This window comes from Telmatherina bonti (assembly GCF_933228915.1).
Source record: "Telmatherina bonti genome assembly, chromosome: 23".
Lineage (NCBI taxonomy): Eukaryota > Metazoa > Chordata > Actinopteri > Atheriniformes > Telmatherinidae > Telmatherina > Telmatherina bonti.
The window spans coordinates 6436053-6463213 of record NC_136632.1 but is presented as its reverse complement, the minus strand read 5'-3'; the positions used below and the strand labels follow the sequence as shown (position 1 = coordinate 6463213).

At 42.0% G+C, this 27161-nt stretch overlaps 1 protein-coding gene across 1 annotated transcript; it reads right to left on the bottom strand.

The window, feature by feature from the left end:
• Positions 1–25: 25 nt before the first annotated feature.
• Positions 26–26518, bottom strand: kdm7aa (lysine (K)-specific demethylase 7Aa). The gene is made up of 18 exons (XM_079263379.1): positions 26385–26518; positions 16797–16882; positions 16316–16433; positions 15710–15870; positions 11969–12110; positions 10178–10364; positions 9844–10006; positions 6848–6935; positions 6647–6753; positions 6473–6564; positions 6304–6390; positions 4659–4904; positions 4447–4574; positions 4177–4331; positions 3988–4082; positions 3643–3818; positions 3219–3562; positions 26–2298 (listed from the first exon to the last, which is right to left on the bottom strand). The coding sequence occupies exons 1-18, from the start codon at positions 26480–26482 to the stop codon at positions 2210–2212; spliced, it is 2562 nt and encodes an 853-aa protein (XP_079119505.1). The 5' UTR covers positions 26483–26518; the 3' UTR covers positions 26–2209.
• Positions 26519–27161: the final 643 nt, after the last annotated feature.

The following is a 27161-nucleotide window of genomic DNA, read 5'->3' as shown; positions in this document are numbered from 1 at the left end:
GAGCTCGAGCAGTTCATTACATTAGTTTTATTTACACGCAATTTTTAAAATGCAGAACCAAACAAATGCAATGCATTAACAGTGTCACAGTTAGCCAGTGTTTGTATTTTTCAAATCAGAAGCCATTTAAATCTGGAAGAAACATTGCAAGAACCAACACACAACACAAATGCCAAGAGAGCTGCATATAAAAGCCGAAGGGGGACAAAATCCTGTGCCATGAATACAACTGGTAACAAACCCTGCCTGCGGGCCAGTTCGTGTTCCTCAATGTGACATGCAACGAGTTGAAAGGTTAAAGTGTAGTGTAAGAAAGGAGGAAATCAGTCTGGCAATGGGATTAACACTTAACCAAGTTGGTTCTTTGTTAGGATTATTTTAAACACCACACAGTTACTCACAGGTCAACCTGAGCAAAGCTTTCCAAGCCTCGTGCTGTTGGGAGGTGGTCTTAAAGCTACATGGCGAGCAGTTCACACAGAGCCCACTTTGTGATTAACACTGAGTTGAACGTGTGAGGAAAGGGGACAATACCAAACTCCTGTTAGCCTACAGGTACGACGACTGGTAAAAGCTAAAGCCGAGCATTTCTGTACAACTTAAAAACCTCAAAATATATAAATATTTTTAAACTATGAAAAGAAACCTCAGCATCTCCAATGCAAGAGGAGATCCTTGAGCGATGCTGAGCGCGTCCTGTCTGCATCCATGATGTGGCTGGTGGTTTAATCGAAGGTTATGTCCATGGCATCATTCCCTGAGAGTGAAGAACTGCGCACCCAGAGCGAAACGCACATTTGACATCAGCACTGGAATTAAAAGAAAACAAAAATAAAACAGAAGAAAACTCTTTCTTGTTGAAGTTCCCCCGTTGTCGACTGCTTTGGATCAACCACAGTGGCTCAGAATACTTGGGTTTTTTTTTTTTTTTTTGCTAAGTCATGACAAGTGGCACTAGCTGAAAACACTTGTGTAGACATGAAAGCTGACCTAATCTAGTCCTCGCTCACACACAGCCCAGCACCTCCGGCTACAGCGGGAACTGGAAACCAGAGGAGACATGAATCAAAACGAGCTCTACGTAAACTGGGAAGGGGGATTTGTGACAATAGAAGGTAATAAAAGGTTTGTAGGCAAACTGCTACTCAACAGCTGATCACTGGAGATCTAAAAACATCAACATTTACAAAAGCATGAGTTAAAGATTTAAAAAAAAAGAAACAAGGAAAAATCCTCAGAACAGCTGAGGCTTTATGGTCAAAATATAATAAAATCACTTCTGTCAATTAATAAATACATCATTCAGAATCCATAAAAATGACATAAAAACATCACAGATAAAATGAGAAATAAATTAAAGAGGATGTGAGTCATTTCAGAGCGAATGACTCACATTTCCTACTGAAAACAAATCCAGAGAGAGGCAGCACTGCAAGCAGCTTCCTGCCAGCTAAACAGCACAGTGCACGTGTGTTCAGACTCCTGCAAAGCCGAGGACGCACCGCGGTGCCGCCTCTCGCTCGCTCCACTCTCCTCAAAGTCATTATTGCTGGTGTGATTCAGATAAGAAGTGTGGGGGAGGGGAGGGGGAAGCATGAGTGGAGAAAAATACAAAACAATTAGCACCATCTGAAATATCAGTTCACTGCCTCCTTTTTCTTCTTTTTTGTTTTTTGTAGCACCGCTTTCCCTCTTCAGGCCCGGGGGGGGAGAAGAGGGAGAAAACCCAGCTGGAGATGCAGCTCGGTTTCACCTGCTCCTCAGCTTGCAGATGAAGGAAGGTTGTGGAGGGGGGGGGGGGGGGCACTCAGCAGAGAGGAAGTATTGGTAAATGAGATGCAGGGATCTTGGCATCAGAAGTAAATGATACCTCGGTAGATGTCCTTTAATCTCCTTTGTCCATCTGAATGCTGCTGGGAGCACTGGTCTCCACTTCCCGGGGTCCTTTTCTTCTTAGTGTGCTTGAGGTGAAGTCGTGCGCCTGCTTATTTCAGATCCAATACCCTGTCTCCTAAGCATGCACAGTGAGCGTTTTTACGTGTCCAGATTTGTTCGGTCATTTTCAGGCAACGGGTTCCTTTTTTTTTTTTTTAATTTTTACCCTCCATCTAACAGCACAGAAGTGTCAAATTCCAGATAGTTTCTTTTCTTTCTTTTTTTCCTTCAAGTAAACGCCCCAAATCCTCATTTTTTTTCTGTAAAGTTTGTGTTACACAAAGACGCGGCTGTGTCTGTTGAGTTTCAGGATCTTTCCCAGTCTTTGTTTGGCCGTGGCCATTCCTTTTTTAGGACGTTTGCCTGAAAAATGAAGGAAAGAAATGTGATGATGGAGCTGAATCAGCAGGAAATAATAACAAAATAAAGAGAAAAAGGTGGATTATTTAAGGGTTGCTTGGACTGCAAGTTGTTTTGCAGGCGAGACATAAAAAGTGTTTCTGGCCTAAAAGGTATTTTAGCAGACAGTATTTTTTCTACAACCTATTAATACACACATATTTAGTGTCTGATGTTTCTCTGAACAATGCGATGTGACCGGACAAGTCTGAGTAAAAAATTTTAAAACAATGTAAACCTTTTATTTACTAATATAAAAATGCAAGAAAAAAAAAAAAACAAAACATAACAAAATAATAGTGATAAGAAAACAAAATAAAAAACCAAAACTATGAAATAACATGAAAAAAATTATAGGAATGATGATAATAAAACAAAAAACAAAATCAAACAAAAATCCAACTGTAATAATAAAAATATGTCAAAAAAGACAAAACTAAAAATAAATAAAATAAGAGTAAACTTTTTACTGAAATAAAAAAATTAAGTAAAAAAAAACTAAAATAGAAAAACTATTGTAATAATGATAATTAGAAAAGGATGAAAAAACTAAAATAAAAATCCAACAGTAATATACGTAAAAACTAAAAATAAAACCAAAGCAAATAAACTTTTTTAATTAAATAAAAATGAAGTAAAAGAAAATCAACAAATAAACAGTAATAAAATAGTAAAAGTTAAATAAAATAAAAAATAATTGAAATACAAAAAAAAAAATATATTAATAATCATAGTAAAAAACCTAAAACAAATAAAAATTCAGCAGCAATATTAAAAAAAATAAAAAGTTTGAAGTAAATAGAACAAAACAAAAATAAAGAAAACAGCTAAAATAAAAAGAATAAAACAAACTAAACTGAATGAGAAACATTTGCTCTGCAAACCTTTTGTGGCCTGATTGCTGACAGGTGGGGGGTTGGGGGCGTGCCTCTTGGAGGGGTGTAGTGGTGGAGACATGGATGGATCACAGTACTGGTAGTCCGTCTCTGGGCTGGGAAGCCCCTGATTGTCCCAGGCCTCGCTGCTGCTGTTACCCTGGCTGTCCATCGGGCTCTTGCCCCCCTGCAGCCGGCGCTGATGCTGGGCGGCCTCCTGTGGGGAGCACTGGCTGGACCACCAGGGCTCCTGGGGGGAGGCTCCCTTCTCTGGCTCGGAGGAGCACAGCAGACCCGCCATGGTCAGCATCCCTTGAATGGCCTCTTCTGTGCTGGGTGAGGTAGGACGTTCTCTGCAGGATGCAGCAAAGACAGGATGAGTCCTGCAAACCGCACCAGTATCCCTGCTGGGACCAGCTCATCGTTTTCTCACCGTTTGAGTGGTTTGTGTTTGTGCCTGAGTGTCTGGCCAGACTGGTCCAGCTCTATGGTGTGCCCTGAGCCTGTCTGCTCGGACGAGCTCCTCTCCTCCTCCTCCTCCTCCTCCTCCTCCTTCCGGGAACACTCTGAATCCTCGTCAGAAGAGGATGACGATGAAGATTCTTTATGCTGGATAGACAGAAACGTGTGAAGAGTTTGCATGAGTCGCCCAGCAGGAACAAGCAGGCAGATTGTTTCTTTATGAGGCAACGCGTGCTGGATGTTTGCCGTCACCAGACGACTTCTCAGCTGTTTTAGTCTCGTTGTGCACGCCTACGATGTGGGTTCAGGTTTTTACCTCTGTGGGAGAGTCGCTGTCCGACTCCCCGTCCGACACACCGGAGTGTCCTGAGACTTCTTCCCTGAGTTCAGTCTTCACCCTCTCCAGACCCCCTGGGAAACAGGAGTACACGTCACCTAAAGGTCTACATCATGAGCGCACACACACACAGCGACTGCAGCAGACATGGGCTGAGTGGCTACTTACTGAGGAGTATGGGTTTCTCAGCTGAGCTGTCCTGCGTCCTCTCCGACTTCACGTCCACACAACTCTGATGTGGACTGTGGCCGACGGACCGCTCGCCCTCCGTCTTCACATGGCTGCAAGCCGGCTTCCTCAAATCTCTACACACATGGTTTTGTCTTTTTTTTTTTTTTTTTTTTTAACATAAAATGAATAAAAAAGACATTTCCCAGGTCAGGTTTTCTGTGAATGAATATTTCTGCTTGGAAGGAAGAGGTCAGAGTCCCGTCTTACCTGATGATTCTCCCGTTGACCAGCATGAGGCGGAGGTGGTTGTCATCTAAAGACTCTGCAGCTGCTGCCGCTGAAGCCATCGACACTTTGTTCAGTTTTCCGTGAACCTTGGCACAAAAAGCCGGATCCTGGTGAGACAGGATCAGCGTCGGTGTTAAAGGAATGATGGCAGAACTGATGAAAGACAGACATCTCTGCTCCGTGATGCTCACCTCCTCCAGAGGTCCCACCTCCAGCCTCTTCAGCACCTCCCTGGTGTGCTGCTCCAGGATGTCCAGGTTGGACGGCACCTTGGGGGCCTGTAGCTGCTGCTCCCGCAGCCGTCTGGCAGCCCGCCGCGCCCGCCGCGCCTGGCACAGCCTCTCCAGCGCAGAGCGAGTCGCCGGGCAGCCGTTCGATCCCGACGGTATTCCACATCCCTGAGATTTCACCGGCTTGCTGCCACTTCCTGGTTCCTCCTGCAGCGACGAAGAACCGGAGATCACGCCGCTACCAAGTCGAAAGATTTTACTGCTTTTCTGCATTTTTTCTGTCTGAATAATCGTCAAGTTGGCAACGAATCAGATATCAGTCTCTGTCTCTCTGGCAGAAACTAAAGATGGACGTATTGATAATCTGATATCTGCCACTGAAAATATCAGATCAATACTTTTAACAGTATCAGTATTAATTAGATTATACAAAATATGCTGCTTATTTTATCTCTGAGGTTTTTGGCAACAACATCTCCGGCTCCGCTTGATCCCTTCCATGTTTTCTGTGTCACATCATGATGATGATGATGGTTTTAATATTTTACTAATTCAGGATTTTTCACCACAATGTTTTTTCCATTTAAGGAAAGCAAAACATTTTAGTTAATTTCATCTTAATATCATTTAAAAATGGATTTTTTTTTTTTTTTATCCTTATCCAGTTTATTTTACCAGAATTTCATAAGTTCTGTACATGTTGATGAATTTATTGACATGATCTTCACAGTAAAGATCTTGATGCTCATTGTAAAATTATGTGACTTTACTTTAAAGGTAGAGTATGTAAGATTTTCAATATTTTCAAAATAAATTAACTAATAAAATAACTACAATCATAATTGAACATGTAGGTTCCAGTCTGTCCACATTTGATGCGTTATTAAATTACAAGTTTAATTAATGACAAATGACAAAAAGCCCTTTTTTTTTTACTGGTAGGCAAACATTTAAGAAGGGTCCTTTGTCATTAATTAAACTTGTAATTTAATAACATCAAATATGGACAGACTGGAACCTACATGTTTAAAAAAAAACTTTCTAATTATGATTGTAGTTATTTTTTTTCGTTAATTTATTTTGAAAATATTGAAAATCTTGCATACTCCACCTTTAACCCTTTAACTTCCAGCACCGTGGTGTGACAGAGTAAATTCTTCAGGGACAACAACGGATCTCATCGAGCCTTCCTCCTGAGTCTCTACTACTTGGTTTAGTTACGTCAAAGAGTTCGTCTCATACTGTTTCCAGTATTGACAATTAAACAATCGTTGCTACATTATTACCTGTTATCGTTGATTCTTATCTCGTTTTATCAAAAGAAAAAAAGAAAAGCAGCATTTTTCTCCTGCTGATTTCTTCATGTCTGAACTTTAAAGAGATTTAGAGGTAAAAAGCATCGGCATAAAAATGGATAAAAAGGTGCCAAAAACTGATCGAATCGATCCATACTGAAATCATCCTTGATAAAAATAGAAGAGAACCAACTCCATCATGAGAAACACTGATGTTTCCTTCAGCTGCATCTCAAACTGAAGCTTTTAGTATTAAAAACCAGCATCAGTGAAGGTTTTACCAGATTCTTCTCCCGGGAGTCCTTCCTTACCTCCAGGTAGCGGATTTCCTTGGTCAGTTCTTTAATAAGATGATTCGGCCTGACATTGTCGGGGACCTCACTGGTGGGTTCTGCCATCTGTAAAGAGGTTCTGTTAGCTGAAACAAGCATCTTCTGGATGATCAACACCGCTGTGTCGTCTGCTGGGGAAGCATCTCACCTCTCTTTTCAACCAAGTCCTCAGCGCGCTGATTAAAGCCTTGACTCCGTCCACCAGGTATGTTGGTGGTGGACAGCTGTCCTCGCGTAGCTCTGAGAGGAGACAAGAAGAAGAAGGTTTAAGGTTTACGGCCACACACAGGAGAATGAGATGTTGAGAACAATAAACTCCCACCTTTTAGCATTTCCAGCAGGTTCTTGGCCACGTACCAACAGATGGCCTCAAAGTACGGAAACTTGAAGAGGTCTGGGGTTTTCAGACGACGCTCCATCTCATAACACCTGCACAGTAGAAGCAAACGAATTGTGGTGAGTCAACAGACGTGGTGGAATCAGCGCAGATGAAGACATGCAGGACACCTGAGTGGCCGCTTACCTGAGCTGCATGCCGATGTTGAGGTTGTGAAGGAAGTTCCCTCCAAACGCCATGCAATCCTGAGAGGTGAGAACAGCATGGATCCAGCCTGCAGAGGGCAGCAGAGCACACAGGTTCACAGCTTTTCCACTCATCGCCTCATTAGAAGGTCTCTGGCAGCAGGACGCACACTTCCCTACATGCAGCTCGCTAAAACACAACTCTAAAATATTTTACTACATATTCATTCTAAACTTTATTATATAGTTATTTTATAAACATATGTGTAAGAAACGCACAACATCCATGTACTTGTTTAAAATTAGTGGGTTTTTTTCTTAATTATCTCAATCTGAAATGTATTTATGTCACATTTAAAACAGCCCCTGCCGACCAAAGTGCTTCACAAAACAGAAAATACAGATAATATTGTTACAAGAATGATAAAAAATAGGAAAATAAAACTTAGAATGATTAAACAATTAAACATACTAATAAGACAGCAATAATTAAATATATAGGTAAAAATAAAAAATATGAACTACAAAACTGTATAAAAAGATACATTTTTATATAAAAAATTATTAAAATTAATTTTTTAAAGTCTTATTTTAATTCTTATTTTCAATTTGTTTTGTTTAATTTTTAAGCATTTTTATATCTAATATGAAACACACAGAGAAAAACTTCTTGTGACACAGTGAGAGCAAACAGAGTTGAGGGTGGCGGTGGGGGGGGGGGGGGGGGGGGGGGGGGGGGGTAAGACTGATAGACAAGCCTGATAAAGCCCTGGTTGACTGAGCTGCTGTGCTCTCTGACCCCCACTTAATTCCCACCTCTCTACACCCTTTCTGCCAGAAAGCGCTCCTTCACAAAGCTGCGTGATCCTGCTGAGAAGGCATGGCTGGAAGACTGATTGAAGATGTCCAGCAGTTGACGGGCTGAACTGGGCTTTGTCTGTCTGGGAGCAGTGGGAGGGGGGGGGGCAAAGGAATTCCATCGGCTTAAAACGTCCATTGAGAGACTGATGGATGAATAATCCTGAGACTGGACACATTAGTTCCACTTGAGTGAATGAGGAACATGTCATACTCAGTGACGCGACGCACACGCATCTTTTTACCGTCTAAACAACTTGTAATCAACACCGCTGCTCATTAAGATCAGCTTTTACAGACAAGCTGTGATCCTCTTCTGCTTCCCCGTTAGATCCTGGTGATGACAGAGGACCCAGAAGAAGCCTGCATTTTCCACGCTTGTTTATTTAAGAGGAAGAGAGGAAAAAATGACTAGAAACAAATGACAGCAAAACATGTAGGCTGACCGCGGCTACAACGAGACGACGTTACAGAGATGAATGCCGTGTGACTGCGGGGTTATGATGACGGCTTGCTGTTAAAGCTGCCAATCATATGTTAGGGTGCTAAAACCAGACTGAGGTCCTGCATCTGCAGACAGAGTGAGACTTTAAGGTGATGTCATGAAAGCAGGAAAAGTTATGAGACAATCTGCACTGGCCAAGTCACTAATGAGGCCATTAAGCGCGATGCAGGAAGAGCAGACGCTGTACCCGATGACCATGCAGACGAATCTCACATTAGGTTGACGTGAACAGACAATGCGGACAATCATATTAAATATGACTCATTTAATACATTTATATCTCATTTGTCGTGTAATTATTGTGTTGTAACAGGTTGAGAAGAGGATAAAAAACCCTTTGAGTGGAGTGAAGTTTCAGGCAGATGTTGGCACCATTTCCATCATCATGCACGGCTGATGTGCAGTTTGACAGCAGGTGTAATAAAGTTCCAGATTATTCTGCATACGACGTTTTTGTTCATTTCTACTAATAAACCATGGAAATGATGGTGAATATGACTTTTTAATAAGTAAAAAAAATTGTACTAGATTACATAATAATCTGGATTTTATAGACAAAAAACCATGAAAAACTAATAGACTCTCATAAGGATTCAGCGTTCTCACAGGTTCTGAGAAGGGTTGAGGTCAGGAGATGATGGTGGTGGTGAGTTATTTTTTTTAAATCTTTTATTGCAGGTAAAGTCCTGCAGGAGGTCCTGCATCGTGGGATGGACCGTACCACTACTTCCTTTTACACCATGACAGGAAATGGTCATTTAGAAACTGAGCAGATTTAGCAGAGGTCTCTATGAAGGGTCCACTCATCTCACTCCACATTAATCCAGTTTACTGGGACGTGATGATCCACCCAGACCTCCGTCTATCTGGACCATCCAGCCCAGCATGTATCACTGAATGAAACTGGTAGAAATGAGCAAATGTTCCCTTTTTCTGATCACTGGTTAAGTGTGACTAAAATTCCCTGGCCGGCTTTCATCTAAACAACCTGTTTTCTAACTCACACACATTCGTTCTTAAACAGTACAATCATCTCATTTAAGTTTCCCTGAAATATCTACAGCAGGGATCCTCAATCCTGGTCCTCGAGGGTCAGAGTCCTGCAGGTTTTCCCTCAGGTGAGTTGCAGTGGAGACACTTGGAAAGCCTGTAGGACTCCCTGGAGGACCAGGATGGAGGATCCCCGGTCTCCTGTTTTGTTATTTCACACTTTTTATTTGCAGAAAGATTCTTATCTTCCTCCAGACTGGATGGAAACTAACTTGCCTAATAATGTGGAACAACCTCCTTCAGTCATTTTCCTCCAATGAAGCTCAGAGGAAACGAGAGATCAAACCTGACTGAGAGACACAAGACGGGTCCGACACAGAAAAGTGAAACCCAGATGTTTCACGTACAACATGCAGAATCATCTGGAACAGTGTTGTGTTTTAGGACAGAAAATAAAAGATGTAAAATAACCATCACATCGCCATCAGTCTGTAAAACTTCATGTTTACTGATCTTAGTCTAATCCAACACAAATCAGGTCAAATGAAGCAGTTTTGTTGTTGTTGGTTTGGATCCACAAACGTATCCTGAATGTTGGGTTATTCAGCCCAGATGTGTGACAGGAACACTCAGAGGAAACAGACCTGTAGGGATGAGCAGGGTGGTTCCTTGGGACACAACACACTTGTAGCACTTTTCCACTTTGTCCCCAAAGAACACTTCACTCTGATTGGGCGAGGAGCTCCATGCCTCATATAGTGCAAGGTTGGTGGAAGTGGGTTTGATCAGATAGAAGATCTTCTCGCCCTGACAACAGACAGAGAGGCGTTAAAAAGCTCCTTCTGGTGTGTCATGTGCACACCCACCCACCCTGACAGTGATGTCAGCTCCAGTTGGGAGAAAGTGGGAAGGTGAGATCAGGACGACAACTGGTGAGTCTTCCCTAGTTCCAGGTCTTTTCGATGCACACATACTTACCCAGAGAACATGATACCAGACGGAGGTGCCTCCAAAGTCTATGTGGAAATCTGTGTAGCTGTTTTTCACCCCCATAAGGCAGTACTTCTGGACGAAGGGCTTTGGGAAGAACGAGTCGTCTGGCCAGTAGTTCTCCACCCAAGACATCTTCCGAGCCACATCAGGAACCTCCACCAACTCTGCCATCCTGGGGAGGATAAGGAGGCGCAACAAGCGAAAACATGAAGTTATTCAGTATCCCAGATCTCACAACTAGTCACTCAGAGAGACTCATGTCAGCTTAGGTTGCAATCTCAACAAATATCTAAGTGTAGAGGCTGATCATGCAGACGTGATGCTTTCAGGATGGTCAACATGTAGTTAAAGCAGCGTTAAGGCCGACCAAAACAACAAACCAGGATTCATTGCTAACAGGTACAAATAACACACAGATCAGCAGTGACCAGGCTTTTTCTCATCTGCACATCCTCCTCTCACATCTTAAAACAAAAACACAAGAGAAACTATTTATATTTTTACCCCCCAGCTGCTTTTTGCTATTTATAATTATTAACCCTTTCATGCATAGTGGCCATATAGTGGATATATATTTACAAGCTTTTTTTTTCTGCATATCCATGAATAAAGATGGTATTTTTGTAAGTAAACCACTTCAGTGGTTCTTAGTGAGTCATTCAATACGTTTCCACTCACTGGAGAATAAATAAATACATGAACATAATGTAATAATGTACTTAGGTTCAATGTAATAAATTATGTAATTAAAAGAAAATATTACAGCTATATTTAAATAACACAATTATGATTATATATTATTCTATATTTTATAGAATACATTAAAATAAATTGTAAATCATGATAAATTCTAAATATCACTAACAACCAAAAAAAGTATCATTGTATATGTCTGTAGAGTTAAAATACTGTATTAAAAAAAATGTTGCATTGTTTTTTAATAATTCATGCATGAAAGGGTTAATGCAACTATTTACCTTCTACCCTCACAAAATCAACTTTAGGACCATTATTTATCTTCTTTTCAGACACATACACATTGATGACCTCTGGCTGCTCCTGGTTGGATGTTATTGTCAATTTAAGCTCTCTGATTGGTGGAGAGTTTGGCAGGAAGTGGGGTCATTATCATTTGCAGGTCAAAATAGAGGTCTCTTAGCAACATAGCAGTGATGTGGAGGTTTTATTCTTTATTATGAATATATGGTGTTACGATGAATCACATATTGTGGATTTACTATGCAGTGTCACAAGTCTTGTGACCCGACGGTCTGCGGTTTGACTCCTGCTCCTCCAAGCCGCTGCCGCCCCGAGGGGGACACGATTGTTGTCTGAGAGCCGGCCCCTAACCCAGATAAATCCAGAGGGCATTCAGTGTAAAACATGAGAAGATTTGCTGTGGCGACCCCTTTAGAGGGACAAGCCGAAAGGGGAACAACTACGTAGTGTCACAACTAACATTATTCATGTGGCCGGATTTTAAACCTCGTGGACGAGACATAAACACCTAGAAAACTTCCTTAGAAAATCTAAAAGGTAAACAGTCCATCACAACGCAGCCCAGATACAAACTACCGTTCCTGAGACGCTGTCGATGATAAAAGCAACCACAACACAATGTTGAAAACTATTTACTTTTAAAGGTTATTCTACCATTTTTCATTTTAACCACCTACAGAGAGGAACTTCGTTGTACATGAACACTAGCTTCATACAACCCAACCGGAAAGCAGCTCTTCTATCGCCGACACGTGAGCAAGCGGCAGGACATCTTACTTGGTGTCTGAGAACTCCAGGCTGATGAGGTTGAGGACTTTGGGTCGGTGGGGCTTGGTGAAATACTGGATGAACTCGCTGAGCTTCATCTTGCTGTCCGCCTGTCGCGCCACATCGATCACATCGATGACTTTATCACCACCTACATGACAGCAAAGTGAACTTTAGTTTGTGCAGCAGCGGAAGAACGGTTCTGTACTCCCCGAATCCTCAATGAGAAATAATAAACTCCTTAAGAGGTGAGGAGTTCAGAGGTCAGCGGCTTGCTGGCATCTCCATGTGCTTTTAGAGATCAAGCCCTGAGGGAAACTGGTATCAATATGGCGACATGGGGGGGGGGGGGGGGGGGCTGAAGGGGATGCAAGCAAGGCAATCTGGCAATCTGTCCAGACCACCAGTCCCTGAGGAGGGGGAGTGGGTGGAGGTGAGAGGCCTGCTGGGTTTATTGCCAGTGCGTGCGTGGGAAACCTCCGGTATATGGTGAAATATTTGTATACATGTGAGAGGAAGTGTGTGTGTGTGTGTGTATTTAACTGAGATATGAAAACAAGAAAAAAGAAGCATAAACTGAGGCTTGTTGAAACATTTGGGATGCTACAAATCACACTGGAGTGACACGTTGGGCTGGAAGTAGGACCGAGGTGCAGCTGGTTGTTGTATTTTCTCAACACCCCTCCCACACACCTTTTTTATTACCCCTCTCTTTCGCTGACACACACACACACACAAACGTGCAGTCGCATACACATTTACACACACATACACCTCGGAAGGCCCAGCTGGCCAGCGTCTGATGACAGAGAACAGCTGGAGTGAAGGCAGTGTGCCACACGGTGAGAAACAAAGCTGCCAGGAAACGCCACAACACACAGCTCAAACAACCGCTCCACAAAGCCCACGGCAGGAGGAATATCCACCATTCCTGTCATAACCCAGGTGACAAATTACCCCATACCTTCAAGATCAATTGTTGTCAGCATGCTGGAATAAAACACTCTGCTGCTGCTTTAATGTGTCACTCAACAGTGGAAACTAAGAACCAAATTCAAAATTTTCACCAACATATTCATACAAATCTACTTAAACCCTCCGTCTGATTCATGAACATGTTTGTAGACACATCCATAGATGGGGGAATCCCAGTCTCTTTGCAAGTTAAACAGGGCGTTCCAGCTCGCCTTACTTTACATGTAAACACCGGAAACACTCATAAAAAGCCATGATGCACAGAGACAAAGGAAAATAACCACCAGAATGAAACCAGTTTGTCCAGATCCTCAAAGTGATCCACATATAAAAGCAGCTTTATGTACAAAGGGGTCATTAATTCCTCCTGAACTTGGACAGCAGTGTGGTCCCGTGAACTCATGAGGACCAACATCCTCATGGTGTTGTGGATACAGAGGAGAGGGGTGCACTCGTTTCTCTCTCAACACACTGAATCTTCTTCAGCTTGGAAAACAAACGACCCCCAGCTCCGTGCAAACACATCCAGCATCCTTTCAAGCTGCAGTGATGATGAGCGAGCGGTGATGATGATGAAATAAAACCTCCAGGTGAGTCTGAAGGTCCGAGGTGTTATTAACCAGGTCAGGACGTAACCTCCATCGCCTTGTCTACTGGTGGGGGGAATTAGTCATTAAAGACCACATTTAGTGGGTGGATCTGGGAGTTGCAGACCAGTTGGAGATTTATGGAATAATAAAATCAAAGACTTTTTTTCCCCTCATTGAATAAAATCAAATGAGAAAAACAATGAAATGTCACCATTATGGGTGATATTTCATGTTGTTTGGTGTCGCATTTGCAGAGCCTCCAACACGCGACTTCCACAGCACTGGTGTCACTCTTTGACCACACACAGAGTCCGCTGCACAAATATTCAGACCTTTTCAGGCTGCAGAGGGTATTAGCATCTACTCCAGTTGTCCCATTGTCTTCCAACTGTAAGAAATGCAACCTGACACTCAGCTGCTGGTCACAACACCTGCGCCCTGGCCTAATGCTCAATAGGGCATGGGAGAAAGAGATAAAATGAGGAAGGGAATCTGTAATATGAACTTAATGGTAAAAACACCAGTGGCTTTGGTAATGGGCTTGTAACAGGAGCTGGGAAGTGGCAGGCTGCTTCAGGAGGGGAAGCAAAGTGGTCATGGAGAGGCCAGTGAAAGCTTAGCCGTCACTCATTTAGAGCTCATTCAGCCATGGTCTGATGCCTGATAAGTGGGTTAAAACCCCATGAACCTGGAAACCTGTTCATATTGGCACACAGATGGCGCCTGCTCAGCAATGACCATTAAGCTGGCTGGTGTTGGGTTGGTTCGTTAGCTTTTAAGCAGACTATAGTAACCACGCAGCCTGATCACAGGGGCCACGTCATGCCTGCTGGAAATGGGATTTTTCCTTTTTTTTTTTTTTTTTTTACACCCAGTGTAACATGAAAAAACAACAACAGGGTAATACCACTGGGAAGCAGCTACTTATACATACATCAGTACCTCATTGTCTGTATTTCTCCATCTTACATTCAACTCATTGACATTAAGTATTAAACTCTTGATTAAGTTCATTCAGATATGTCTTTAATTATTTGCTATTCTTAAATTTAAGTTTTCCTCCCTGGTTATACAGTTCAGAAAAGGGGCCCATTACTTCTGAAATGTCTCTCGTTTATGATGCAAGTTAAAGGTTGGCTGTTTGTAATTAGCTGTCTTAATTATTTCTTCCCACCATAATAAGAAATATCGGTTTTATTTTTCCAATGTCTCAACACGATCCTGCAGCCGATGCATAAAGCGAGTCTACACCATAGAGTCTGTTCTAATGAGAGCTTCATCTTTTCTCGGCCTCTACCTACTGCACACAAAGCTGAGCTTTGGACCATTTTTATCCTAAACATGTCATTTATACACTCCGCTATACTTGTCTAGAAACTCTTAACTGTCTGACATGAATTAAACGTGTATTAGTGCACCTCTGGCTCTTTCACACCTCCAGCGTTTTACAGAGTCTCGCCATCTTGTCAGGAGTCCAGCAGCTTCTATGGATGATTCTGTGTAGAATTAATCGCATCTGCACATCTCTTGATGTCTTATACCAGGATTTAACAACATCGTCCCATGTAGTGTCTCCTGTTTTAGGTCTTTTTCCCGAGCTCTCTAAAGACCATCATGTTTTAGTGGGTTAGTGGTTCTTATTAGGTTATAGAATTTAACGCTACACCTTTAGATACTTGTGTTTTTGTTTACAGATGTCCTGTAAACAGATAGTAGCAGATGTGTTTTTTAAACTGTTTTTCTGATACAGTCTCTGAGCTGTAAGTATTTCCAGGTATCTTTGGAGGTTAATTTATAATTAGCTGTTATCTTGTCAAAAGACATGGAACTCTTCGTATTAAGAATATCTTCAATAAATATTATTCTTGCTCTGATCCAAGACTGCCAATACAGAGATTTTTATCCACCTTAAGTAAACTATTCTGCCAAATACATGATTTTTGTTGTAAAAAAAGGGTCTTGTCCGATTATTTGTTGGGTTATTTTCCATATTTCTCACTCAAAAGACAATAATGGGTTTCTAAATGGAATTTCCTCAGTAGTTTATGATAAAAAGGCTTCAATGAAAGAGGTTCTATATTTTCAGGCTCTGTTGAGACCCACTGTGGGATTTTATCCTCATCTCTGAATATTTCGGGGGAAATGTGATTTTTCACTGCAGATGTTGAAGTTGAAGCGTCCTTACCCACATACTGACGGACATTATTGACGGAGAAAGTGGGAGGTGGTAGTTTCAAGCCCAGGCCCTCCATCTCTGTGATTACTATCGGGTAGTTGAAGCCGTGTCTCTCCAAGTACCTGGTAGTCACATGTTCACCCTTCATCCGGATCAGGATCTCCTCAGCGCTGCAAACGACATCAGGACAAGCTCAGCAAATGAGCATTTCACACATTTTTTTATGAATGGAAGTGAAAACATTTTATGGTGCTCAAAGTAAACCGAAAAATGGCCTGAGTGAGACTAAAACCAGACAAACAGCCGACTTACTACCAGTCTATTAACTGAATCCTGAGGCGAACTCGTGCTTGTAGAAAATGTTCATTTAAAATCAGCCAAACCAGTTAACCTGGAGATATTTTATCTGGAAATGGGATGAGTGAAGCTACTTTGTGGGCTTGATTCAAGTTGTTTCTCACACCTATGCAAAGTAAACAGACTTATTCAGGCGTGCCTTCATCCCATTCATCCAGCTCCTAAACCCTGAAACTCCATTTGGCTTCTGCAGGTTACGTGGGGAGACGTTTTATGACCCAGCTCTTTGCAGGTTGGACTGAAGTATGATGCCGGTACCTTGGGAAGGTTCTGTCCTGAAGCTCCTTGACAAACACTGAGGTGCCGGCCTGAACCGGTTTGGATCCATCGTCTGGCTCAGTGTAGTCGTGTCTGTGCCAATTGTTGCGCTTTTTCACTGAAAGAAAAGACAAATGTTTTCCGTTCTCACTCAGTTCCATTGTTGCTCATATTCCCCCAGAAAGGTGTTAAATTATGCAGATCAGGGACATTAATCCACCAGTTAACCCCCACAGAGGGGCTTGTCCAATCAAACTGGAGTGTTAACATCACTATTAAATTAGCTGGGTAATGTCCGCCCTGAGGGCTGGTGAAGGTTAACCCCCCACACAACTAAGACAAAAAGGAAAAGACTAACATGCTATGAGAGGCTTTTTCCCTTGTGGGGGGGGGGGGGGGGTTAACCCAGAGGCAGTTAACCCAGACAATGCAAGTAATGTTAGGACCGAGGGAAGGAGGCAAACCGGAGGGCATTACTCACTCAGGGAGGGTCCGTTCTTGACATCACAGTTGGGACAGTGGTAAACATCGATATCCACAGCATGATGCTCTTCTACCTGAACGCAGCTGAGAATGGACACGAAGCAAAGTTAAACACACACACACACACACACTGCTTCATTTGATCAACACAATTAAACAATAAAAGGGCACTTTAAATCCTGTTCCCCCTCCTCAAGTCTCATTTCTTCCAGGGGGAAAGTGTCTTCTCTTGTGGTGGATTTATAACATTTCAACTGGTTAAAATGAATAAATAAAGATATTATTTCTGTTATTCAGTTTCTGGACAGGAAAGGAGGTCGGAGCGGGTGACCTGCAGATTTAAACCTGCGCCGGCTGCACTGAGGAGGTGTCGTCTGAATATAAACCAGTCTAGCAAAGTGCCAGAAAAAAAACTTTTTGTGTTACATTTCTAACTAAAGTTTCAGAAAAAAGTGAAAATTTAACACAAAATAAAAGCTCTTAAAGTTCTAAAAAGGGCTCAACATGAAGTTGAATACGAATCTACTCCTGACCCTTTTGTCCATGACAACATGATTGAAACTTTAACAATATTTTAATCAGGATATTCAGCACATCACCATAACACACAAATCATAACACATAATAAATCCCTACCATACACTGCCTCTTTCATCAGTTTATATCTTTTAATGATATAATTTATTATTTGTTTAAATCCAACAGACTGAATTTACTGCCCTGCAGTCAGACAAACCTTTGGATGCTGTTAGTTATTGATCATCCTTTAACACTGACCAGGTCTTCTAACTTCAGCAGTTTCGGTCTGATGAACGGCAAGTTTGCAGCTTCAGTGTGAGAGGACTTGCTAAATAATCTAATGGATTTACTTTGAGGAAGAAAGACTTAAATGTATTGCTGTCTTTGTGTTCTGTCCATCTCTGATGTTTGGTGGACATGGACTGATGTCCCGTAGATCTTCAGCCTCTAGCTGAAAGCAGATCACATCTTCCTGTGACTAAACTCCACAGTATCTTCCATTTACAACCCGTTCCACAATCACAGAGCCCGTATGACACAGCATTACATTAAACACTCAAAAACAAAGTCAGACTGATACGAGGGACGAGCCAATTCACCATTTAAGCGATTTATCGCAACACGTGCCGATCCAATTACATCATGTAATTGTTCCTGTGATTTTTGTAATAATTAAATGACAGAATTGCAGCTATAAAGTCAGGCAGAAACAGAAAAGCCGCCCAGACTCTTTATGGAGACGGAGCAGAAGTCCGTCCCTGTAAAGCGCCCGGGCAGCAAACAGCCGAGACATCAGGAAGCTAGCAGCTAGCCTTGCAGTTACTGTTATTGAGATTTACTCAGAAGACTAAAAACATTTGGGTTTTTATGGACATGAACAGAGTAGGCCTTGACAAGACTTACTCTGCATGGAAGTTATTTAAAGCCAAATTAAAATCTAAAAATAACACTTCAGACAAGTGACAGCAGCTCTGTTCCAGCCCAGATTAGAGGAGGTTAATGTTCCTAACTTTTGCTTATTTTCCTGTAGATTCCATGAAAAAAACTTAAGAATATATGAAAAATATGTTTGACGTGTGCGTTATTTATGGTTTGACAAAAAAAAAAAAAAAAGATTGGAGATAAACTGGTTTAGTTATTTGAATTGCTGGATACTGAAGAGAGAACAGGGTAGTAATAATAGCCATTAGTAGTAACAGTAGTAATAGTTGTAACAACAGCTACTCTGTGGCCACCGAGTGAGTAAAAAAACTTCAATGGGAAAAAAAAGACACATTGAAAATCCTGACTATCATATAATCATTGAACAACAGCATCCTGAATGGTAATCACATCATGAGGTACCTCAGATGCCACACACCTATCTGGTACCATGTTAAAACATCCACATAGGGTCGGGCGATATGACGATATATATCGTTTGGACGACAAAAAATGGCCGTAGTTTCATATGAGGCTCTATCGCTTACGCCACAATAAGGTGCTTTACTGCAGTATTTTATATCAAGATGTGCTTTACGGCACACTGCAATCCATAAACAAATATGGAGGAAGACGGTAGCAGAAGTGTTTCAGAGCAGGATAATTCACTAAAAGATGAGCAGCCAACCCAAACTGATGAATTTGTTCCTAAAAGAGGGAAATTTCTGTCTGGATGCGGTTTGGATATAAAAAGACCGACGTGGAACCGACAACAGACAAGCTCACAGTCCCAACAACGGACTCCGACACAACTAACTCATTTTATTACCTGCACAGGAATCAGGATAAAGAATAAAGAACAGAGTCATTGCGTAAAAGCAGCCAAAGCAGCGTCGACTGGAGGCGAAAACGCTCATAATGAACTCCAGACGTAAACACTGCAGCAGGTATTTACCTGTGAAACGTCATACGGCCATAGTTCCCCCAGATGGAAGGAGATCACTGCTGCTGTTGCCAAGAACATCTGACACATAACTGATGGCTGACACAACATTACACAGTTCTATATGGTTATGTATATCATTATGGGGATATAAAATGAGCTACGTCAGGATATGGGATTTCAGTCATATTGCCCGGCCCTACATCCACAACAACAAATATACTTTAACTGGACATTATAATAATAATAAATTTTACTTTCTGCCCAACTGGGAAGTTCAGCTCAGCATTTGATGCATCTCCAGATACAGAGAGCGGTGGGCTGCTGTGTTTCGGCGCCCTGGGAGAGGTTGGGAAGTGTTAAGGTTCACCTCTGTTGGCAGACCAGACCTGATCCAGGATTTTCTAGAGCCCAAGCCCACCTCTGTGACCATGAGGATCACAGAGGGTCATCATAGGCTGAATATAAATTGTCTGATAAAAAAAAAAGCTTAGTATGAGCTGTGCGCAGTTTGAGTTTTAAAAATAATCTTTATCCTTCAGCATTTACCAATAAATGTTCAGAAACTACACAAAAGTACCAAAACTCTACTTGAATCTGGAAGAAAGCTGTCAAACATTAAGCATGATGGCGATGTTTTAATTCAGTCAACAATATGGACAAAACCCCCTCAAAAGCCCTAAAACCAGGCAGCTGTGTGAGTAAATATAAAATTAACTGAATCTACTGATTAAGCTGCAGCATTGCCACCCACTCGGCAAGCCCCGACTATCCTGCAGCAGCCAAACCACAAGCACATGCATTCCTCTGTTGCATACCACAGATCCATTCCAGAGCAGCATGGGTTGAATGGCAACCGAGTCTGGATCGTGGACAACTTAGGCAACGTGCATAGTGTGATTATTCCAGTACTCCTCATACGACTCAGGCTCATGAAACTAATTAAAAACAAACCACTTCTTAATCTTAACTCAACGGGGAGCCAGCCTCATGACTGCAAAAATAATCCATAACAAAACTGCAAGTACAGAGATTTAAAACCTTCCCATTTCCAGACCAACGTCATCTCAACGCCCTCAGGCTGAGCTGATTAGGTATTCAGCATTGTGAAGAATGGGATGAACACGTTTTTGTTTTCAGAAGGTGAGAGTGTGCAGGAGGCAAGAGGCTGACCACAGCTTGCTATCAGCTTTGATCTGTGAGGAATTGCAGGAAACTGTAAAGGAAATGAAACCGAGAGCCATTAACTCATCAGGAAGTGGCGAGCTTGTGTGAATGCAGGCCCGACTCACTTGGCTGCAACAGCAGCAGCAGCTCGCCTTTCACATTCAAGCAGCTCAACTTGTCTGCCAAACTTTACTGTAAAGCAGACAAGCAGAGCCGTCAGGGCCAGAACATGCACTTAGTCTCCACAATCACGCTGAACAAACACATTAGTTGGCAAAGTATCTGGTCAGCATTCATCCCTTAAAATGCAAAGCCTTTTTTTTAAAAAGTAAAAATATGCTTTCAGGCCAACCTCAGTTGTCAGATTAAGAAGCTAAAAAGATGTAAAATGAATTCATACATAAATACAGAAGCATAAAGGCCAAAGAAAATAGAATTTATTACGAACAGAACGTTGTAGAAATAACACAAAGATCATCAGTGACCAAGCCTTTTCTCATCTGCACATCATACTCTCACGTAAACAAACACACATCAGAAACCATTTAATTATTTTCACTATGTCCTGATTTACACTTATTGATGCTACTATTTACCCATTATCCTAAGAGGACCGGCATGCTTTCTGCACCATTATGCATCGGAAACACTTTACTGCAACCATTGAGGACCATTAATTTTCTTCTTTTCAGACAAACAGAACTTTCTGGTCACATGTTGATCTTTGGCTGCTTCTGATTGGACGTTAACATCAACAAAATATCTAGTTGGTCAAAACTTTTGGCAGGATGTGGCTTCATAATATAATATCTGGATTAAAATAGGGGTCTCCTAGCTACATAGCAGTGATAGGAACATTTATTTATTACAAAACGTGGTAAATAAGGGTGTATCATGGATGACTCATTATGGCTTTACCATATCGACTCTGAATAAACACTGCAAGTTGTGGCTGGATTACAAACCTCCTGGAGACTAAATAAATTACTGTAAAATTTCCACAGATCACCTAAAGGAGTCGTATTAAACTCCCATTTCCTGAGGGCTTCTAACCTGAAGGTTTTAGCTTTTCCCTGCTCTAACACACCTGAATCAAATCAATGGATCCAGCAGCTTCCGCAACATTTTCACCCATTAATTTCAGCCATGCCAGATAACACCCAACATAGAGCTAGTACCTCACAGGGTTACACGTTACTTCTCCTGAGAAATCGTTGAAAAAAATGAGGGACAGCTTGTCACAACCTGGTAGAGATTTAAGTATTAATAAGTCCCATCCATGTCAGACTTATTGGCTTTTGTCCCAAATATAGGCGACATATATATGAGAAGTTAAAGCTGCCCTCCTGCTCTTTAACGTGAGAAAGTGGATGAGCTACCATAACACTGCAGAGCGCTTGGCTGCAACACCAAACCGAGCTCATGTATCAGGAATCTTTGTTCAAACATGTGGCTGTTTGCTGAGGGAAAGCATGACTCACAGCTCTGCGCTGCCACCGGATTTGCTGTGAACTGCAAGGGAAGCCAACACTCAGCCGAGGTCACCCTCTTGTCCTCAAGTCATCTGGTACTTTCCTCCATGCAACGGAGAAAAACAATGGCACGGTGCCACCTGACTCAGCATATGTGTCACCTGTAGCGTTCACTACTTAACAAGGCAGCCGAGCCTGAACGAGTGTGTTGAGACCGTATGTGAAAAGAGGGGGAGGTCGCTCTGCTAGAAAGAGAAAGACGGCAAAGTATTTCCTGTCGTGCTCGGGCTTGATGATGCATTGCATCACTGCAAAGCCGTTTGCAATCAGAGTGCACCTCGCCTACTGGGAAAGTAATCTGTGAGAGATGAGATAAAACAACTGGACATAAGTCAGCAAAACTTTTACCAACTCTACTCATGCTTCAGAGAAACTCAGTGTCCCACAGACACATTTAACCCGGTCTCATCCAGAAGACTGTGTTGCTCTCCGACGGCACTGCAGAGCCCCGGGCCAAACACCTCTTCCTGAATGAGACGAGATGTGTGTGCGTGTTTGGCTAAACCCCTCGCCATCAACAGCTCGCTCTCCGCTTCCTCTCAACAAGACCTCCTTCCTGTGTGACAGAGGGCTAATTCATTAGTCCATCCTCTGTGAGGGGTTCATTGTCCTCGGTGATCTGAGCAGAAACACAAAAGCTGGAGGCGGGCGTCACCATTATTTTAAGCTCTAAATAACTGCTCTGCATGGGGCGGCGACACGCCTACATTAGAGAACTGGCAGCTCCCTGATGGATGGATGGCAGAGATGGAGACAGAGAGGATGTGAGGGCAGTTAAACACACCTGGCTATCTTTATCTACCCCAGAGGAACACCTGACTCCTCCGGTCCTCCTCCTAATGCACTCAGAGCATGCTTACACAAACAAAGCAGGACTTGGACAGCAGCAGAGCCACTGAGGCCTGACAGACGCAGACGGATCTGTCATTTTAGCCTTCTTGGTTAAATAATTTTAGCTAGCTAGCCATTAAAACAAACTAAGCTCCCTGCTGTGGTTACAGCTTGACGGAGTCAGCTGGTGAACAACAAAAGAGGACCACTTTGTTGTTTATAGGGCGTATGGGAGCCGTGGGGAGTTTTAACAACTTAATTGTTTCTGGAGCGGGTGGATCTGCCTTCGGGCTCCTAGCACTGCTGCTCTGTTGTCACACATGTCTTCAACATGGTTGTCCCCCAGTGCCCCTGCAAAACCCACAAAGGCATCCGTCTTGTCACTGCCTGCTCTGAAATATACATAACCACAAACTGAACTCACCTAAAGGCTGAGTAGAAACAAAAAAATCCTCTGTCCACATGTGCTGACAAGTCTTTTTTCTGACTAGAACTAGACTAGAACTAGAACTAGAGCCGTCCCGTTGAAAAATCTCACCAGTTTTCTGGACTAAACCAGTTTTTTTTTTTTTTTTATTACCTGAACTAAAGCCATATCCTTCATTTCATGATTTAAATGGACTTAATCAATAAGGCTCTTGACCCTTATGCAACATTGATCAATCTTAAAGTAATTGTGCTCCCCTGCCCCCAGGAGACAAGCTTTCCAACTAATGTAAACACAGCTTTTATCAAGAACTCAGAGTCCTCTTTAGCTTGCTGGTTAACGTTTCAGACATCTACGAACTGAAATGTCTCAATTATGGACATAAGTTGTATTTTTTTCCCCTTAAAACCGGCTCCTGCACCTCCATCGGCTCAGCATAAGCACTAATAAAGCCCTCTGTAGAGGCTCTCCGTCTCTCTTTAGCATGCTCACACTGTGTCTGACATTGACAGATTGTGCATTGAACTTGGCTTGCTGGAGCTCCCATCAATCACTACTCCTGTCCCATCAAGCACCACTGGTCTATCATCACCCCCACTGTCCATACCTAAATCAGACAATGGGGCAACTGGAGCGCCTGACATCGACGCTGTGCTCTGACTTGACCTAACGACGGTTTGCAGCACTCGCCCATCTCCAGCGTGGTTGTTACTTGGCGTCCAAGAGTCACTGGAAATAATCCATTCCGAAGGGTGGGTTCCTCACTTCGCTGAGGCTTTAAATGACTTGATTTAAAATGAACATTTGTTATCATATCAACACAGCATAATAGCATGTTTTACTGCTTTGTGGAGGCTTTTGGAGCAAGATTACCAAACCTGACAGCCAGAACACCCCCAGAAGGGACAGAGAAATAAGTCAAAGAGGTCAGATGGCAAGTAACTGGATGTCAGAGACCGAACGTTTCTTCTACAAATCATTGCTTTAATTTCTCCATGAATTATCAGATATTTTCCCCTAATTTAAGGATAAAGAAAAGTGGGAAATCAAACAAGTTAGAGAAACAAATATTACACTGATTAAGCCTACATTTTTATGTCACAATCAACTTCCTACCGCAACTAAAACCATCTTGACATCTGTCAGAAAATATGCATCAGTACCAAAGATATATAAATATGTGAGACTTATGAAGGCAAATTCACATTTTATTGCTCCTTAGGCACCTCACTGCTCCCTGGTCTGATAAAACACAGATCTGATTGTCTCAGTGCTCACATAGTCAAAGTCCTGGCCTGTATTGTGTATTGAGATTCTGAGATACAGGTGATATAAAACAGACACTCTCCAGAAACTAAAGCACTCACAGAAAAGCACCCCAAACACACACACACACACACACACACACACACACACACACACACACACACACACACACACACACACACAAACAGAAACTCTGCCAGCGTTCTAACAAACAAGCATCAGGAGGCTGAGTTCCTCTCCTCTCCACTCCATCTGCGTGCCATCATCCACAGCCAGAGAATATCCCTTTCCTTCTGGCCAGCCTCGTGGGAAAGGGGCTGGAAATGTGGCTGCTTTTTGAGGTCTGTGTGTTTCTGTTTATTAGTCATCAATGGGGGAAGCTCCAACGTTTGTTCCTTTTCTTGCTGGCACATGACATACAGCGAGTCTTTTCTGGCTCCGATAAGCCACAAATTCTGGCTGCCAAGTTTTTTGGCAGCAAGCTAAACGTGGTTACGCAATGGCTTCCGTCATTTCAACATGAGCAAAAACAGATTATTGTATTCATAAAAAGTTGCTGTGGAGATGCACCCACACAAGCTGAATCAATGGACTGTCTAGGTCAGGCCTGGAGGGGACAATAAAAAACTAAAGTTGTACAACGTCAAATGTTCCAGGCGGTCTATGTATAACACATATTCTCTATTCCTATGAGAAAAATGACATTATCAGAGGCAAATAGACCCTGTTTTTCTACCAGACACTTTAGAATTGGTTTAACCAGATCCTCTAATAGAAAGTAGTTTCTGTACAGTTAACTGGGTCATCTGGTCTGACTAAAACATCCCAGTAACAATCCTCAATGTGTCCAGCATTAGAGATAAACCCAGACCTGCTCTATTACACCAAGTATGACTGACGTGAGACAGTTTAAGAAGTTACAAGACACCACAGAGTTACGTTTCATAATAAATTCTCGTAATAGTTTTGACAGCCAACACCCACACTCATGAATCACTAGTCTCTCAGACAACTTGAAATCAGTCATGAAAAGAAGAAGGTAGTACAGAAAGTCCTGAAGTGGTCTTTAAATAGTCCCCTGTCAACCACTAGGGGTCTCCTACCATGTGCCTCCTCTGCTTTAAAGAGGGATTTAAATTTCTCCAGCTGTCAATCAAAAGCCCAACCATAAGCTCCTTGTTCTCCTCCAATCACCTCACAATGTAGAATTATGAAGAAAAATTATGATTATGCAAAATAATTTCCACTTAATTGAAGAAATTAATAAAATATCAAACAACTGTGGTTTAATGAAGCAGCCATAACAAAAGCCTACAGAGGAAATATAAACAAATCCAAGTTATTTCTAAAGGACTGTATAATTCATTTTAAAGTAAAACCCAAACTTGAGGTTATTTTTCCTTTTCTTTTTGTTTTTTCTTTACAATGGATAACGTGACCTCGTGAGCCAGATTGCAGGCTTGGACTTCACACTGACAAACATGCGACTAGCTTATCTAGACCATAATCCATTAAATCACAGTGCAACCACTTACAGTACAAACGTATCTGTGATATGATTGTGAGGGTGAAACATTACGGCTTTGTGTGTCACGATGACCCCGCTCAGCTCCTGATCTCTCCGGCTGACTGACACAGCTCTGCCTCCTTCACACATCCGCGGATTGACATAAAAACTACTTACTGCCGCTGGCGTTAACATTAACTAAATAACTATTTAGACGGACAGCAGCAACATATGCGTTCTGTAATATTAGTAAAGAGGTGGTCTACATTTAAAACGATCTATAAAGAAAGGCAACACCACTTTCGCTTCTTAAGTCGCGTCAATAGACGGTTTAAAGCCCACCGCTAGCCTTAGCGAGCTAACTTAGCTACCAGTCAACACCGCTCGGAAAAACGTCGCTTTTCCCCGATAAACACTCAGTGTTTGTCGTCCTCACTTCACCACTTCTTGTAAGGACACTCTAACCAACGTACCTGCCGTGAAACCAATCTTTACAGATGTCGCACTCGATCATAAACCGGCTCACATCGTAGGGCTGCCGGCAGACACAGTATAGCGGGGCCGCCGCCATCTTCCTACTGTCCCCAAACAACGCAGGAATGAAGCGGGCGGGGATTTAACCCACCATCCGGAAACACCCGAGGGGAGCCGAGCGCTCACGAGTTCCGGCAGGGATTTAACCCATAGACATCATATATACATAGACCCGCATAGTATCACGCTGCCCTTTTTATATATTTATTTATTATTAATTTTTTTTTTTTTAAATTACATGGGTCCGTTTTTACAAAGTATAATCATCAAGATGATCATTATAAAGGAACAACAACAAAGAAACAGTATATTACAAGGAGAATCTACCAGTGATGTAGTTGTACAGCTGGCACTGATGTAAGGTTTTAGTATGTTTTAGGTTAGTACAGTTCAATTTTTGGATCACATGAAAATAAGTACATGGATCAATTTTTTTGAAGAGAGAAAAAGATAGCTTTTTTTTTTCAAGTATTTCATTTTATGTATGTGAAACTTTGGTAAAGTAATCAGCAAATTGATTAAATATGACTTATTTTTGGTGGAGTTAGAATTTCTTAAAATAAGTAGCAGATCAGACTTGTTTAAAAGGAAATCATAAAATCTAATTGAAAGTCAGACCAGAAATTAGATACGTGCACACATCGAAAGAATAAGTGTTCCATGGTTTCAGATTAATTTTGGCAAAAGTTGCATTTATTATTTAAACCAGGTATGTA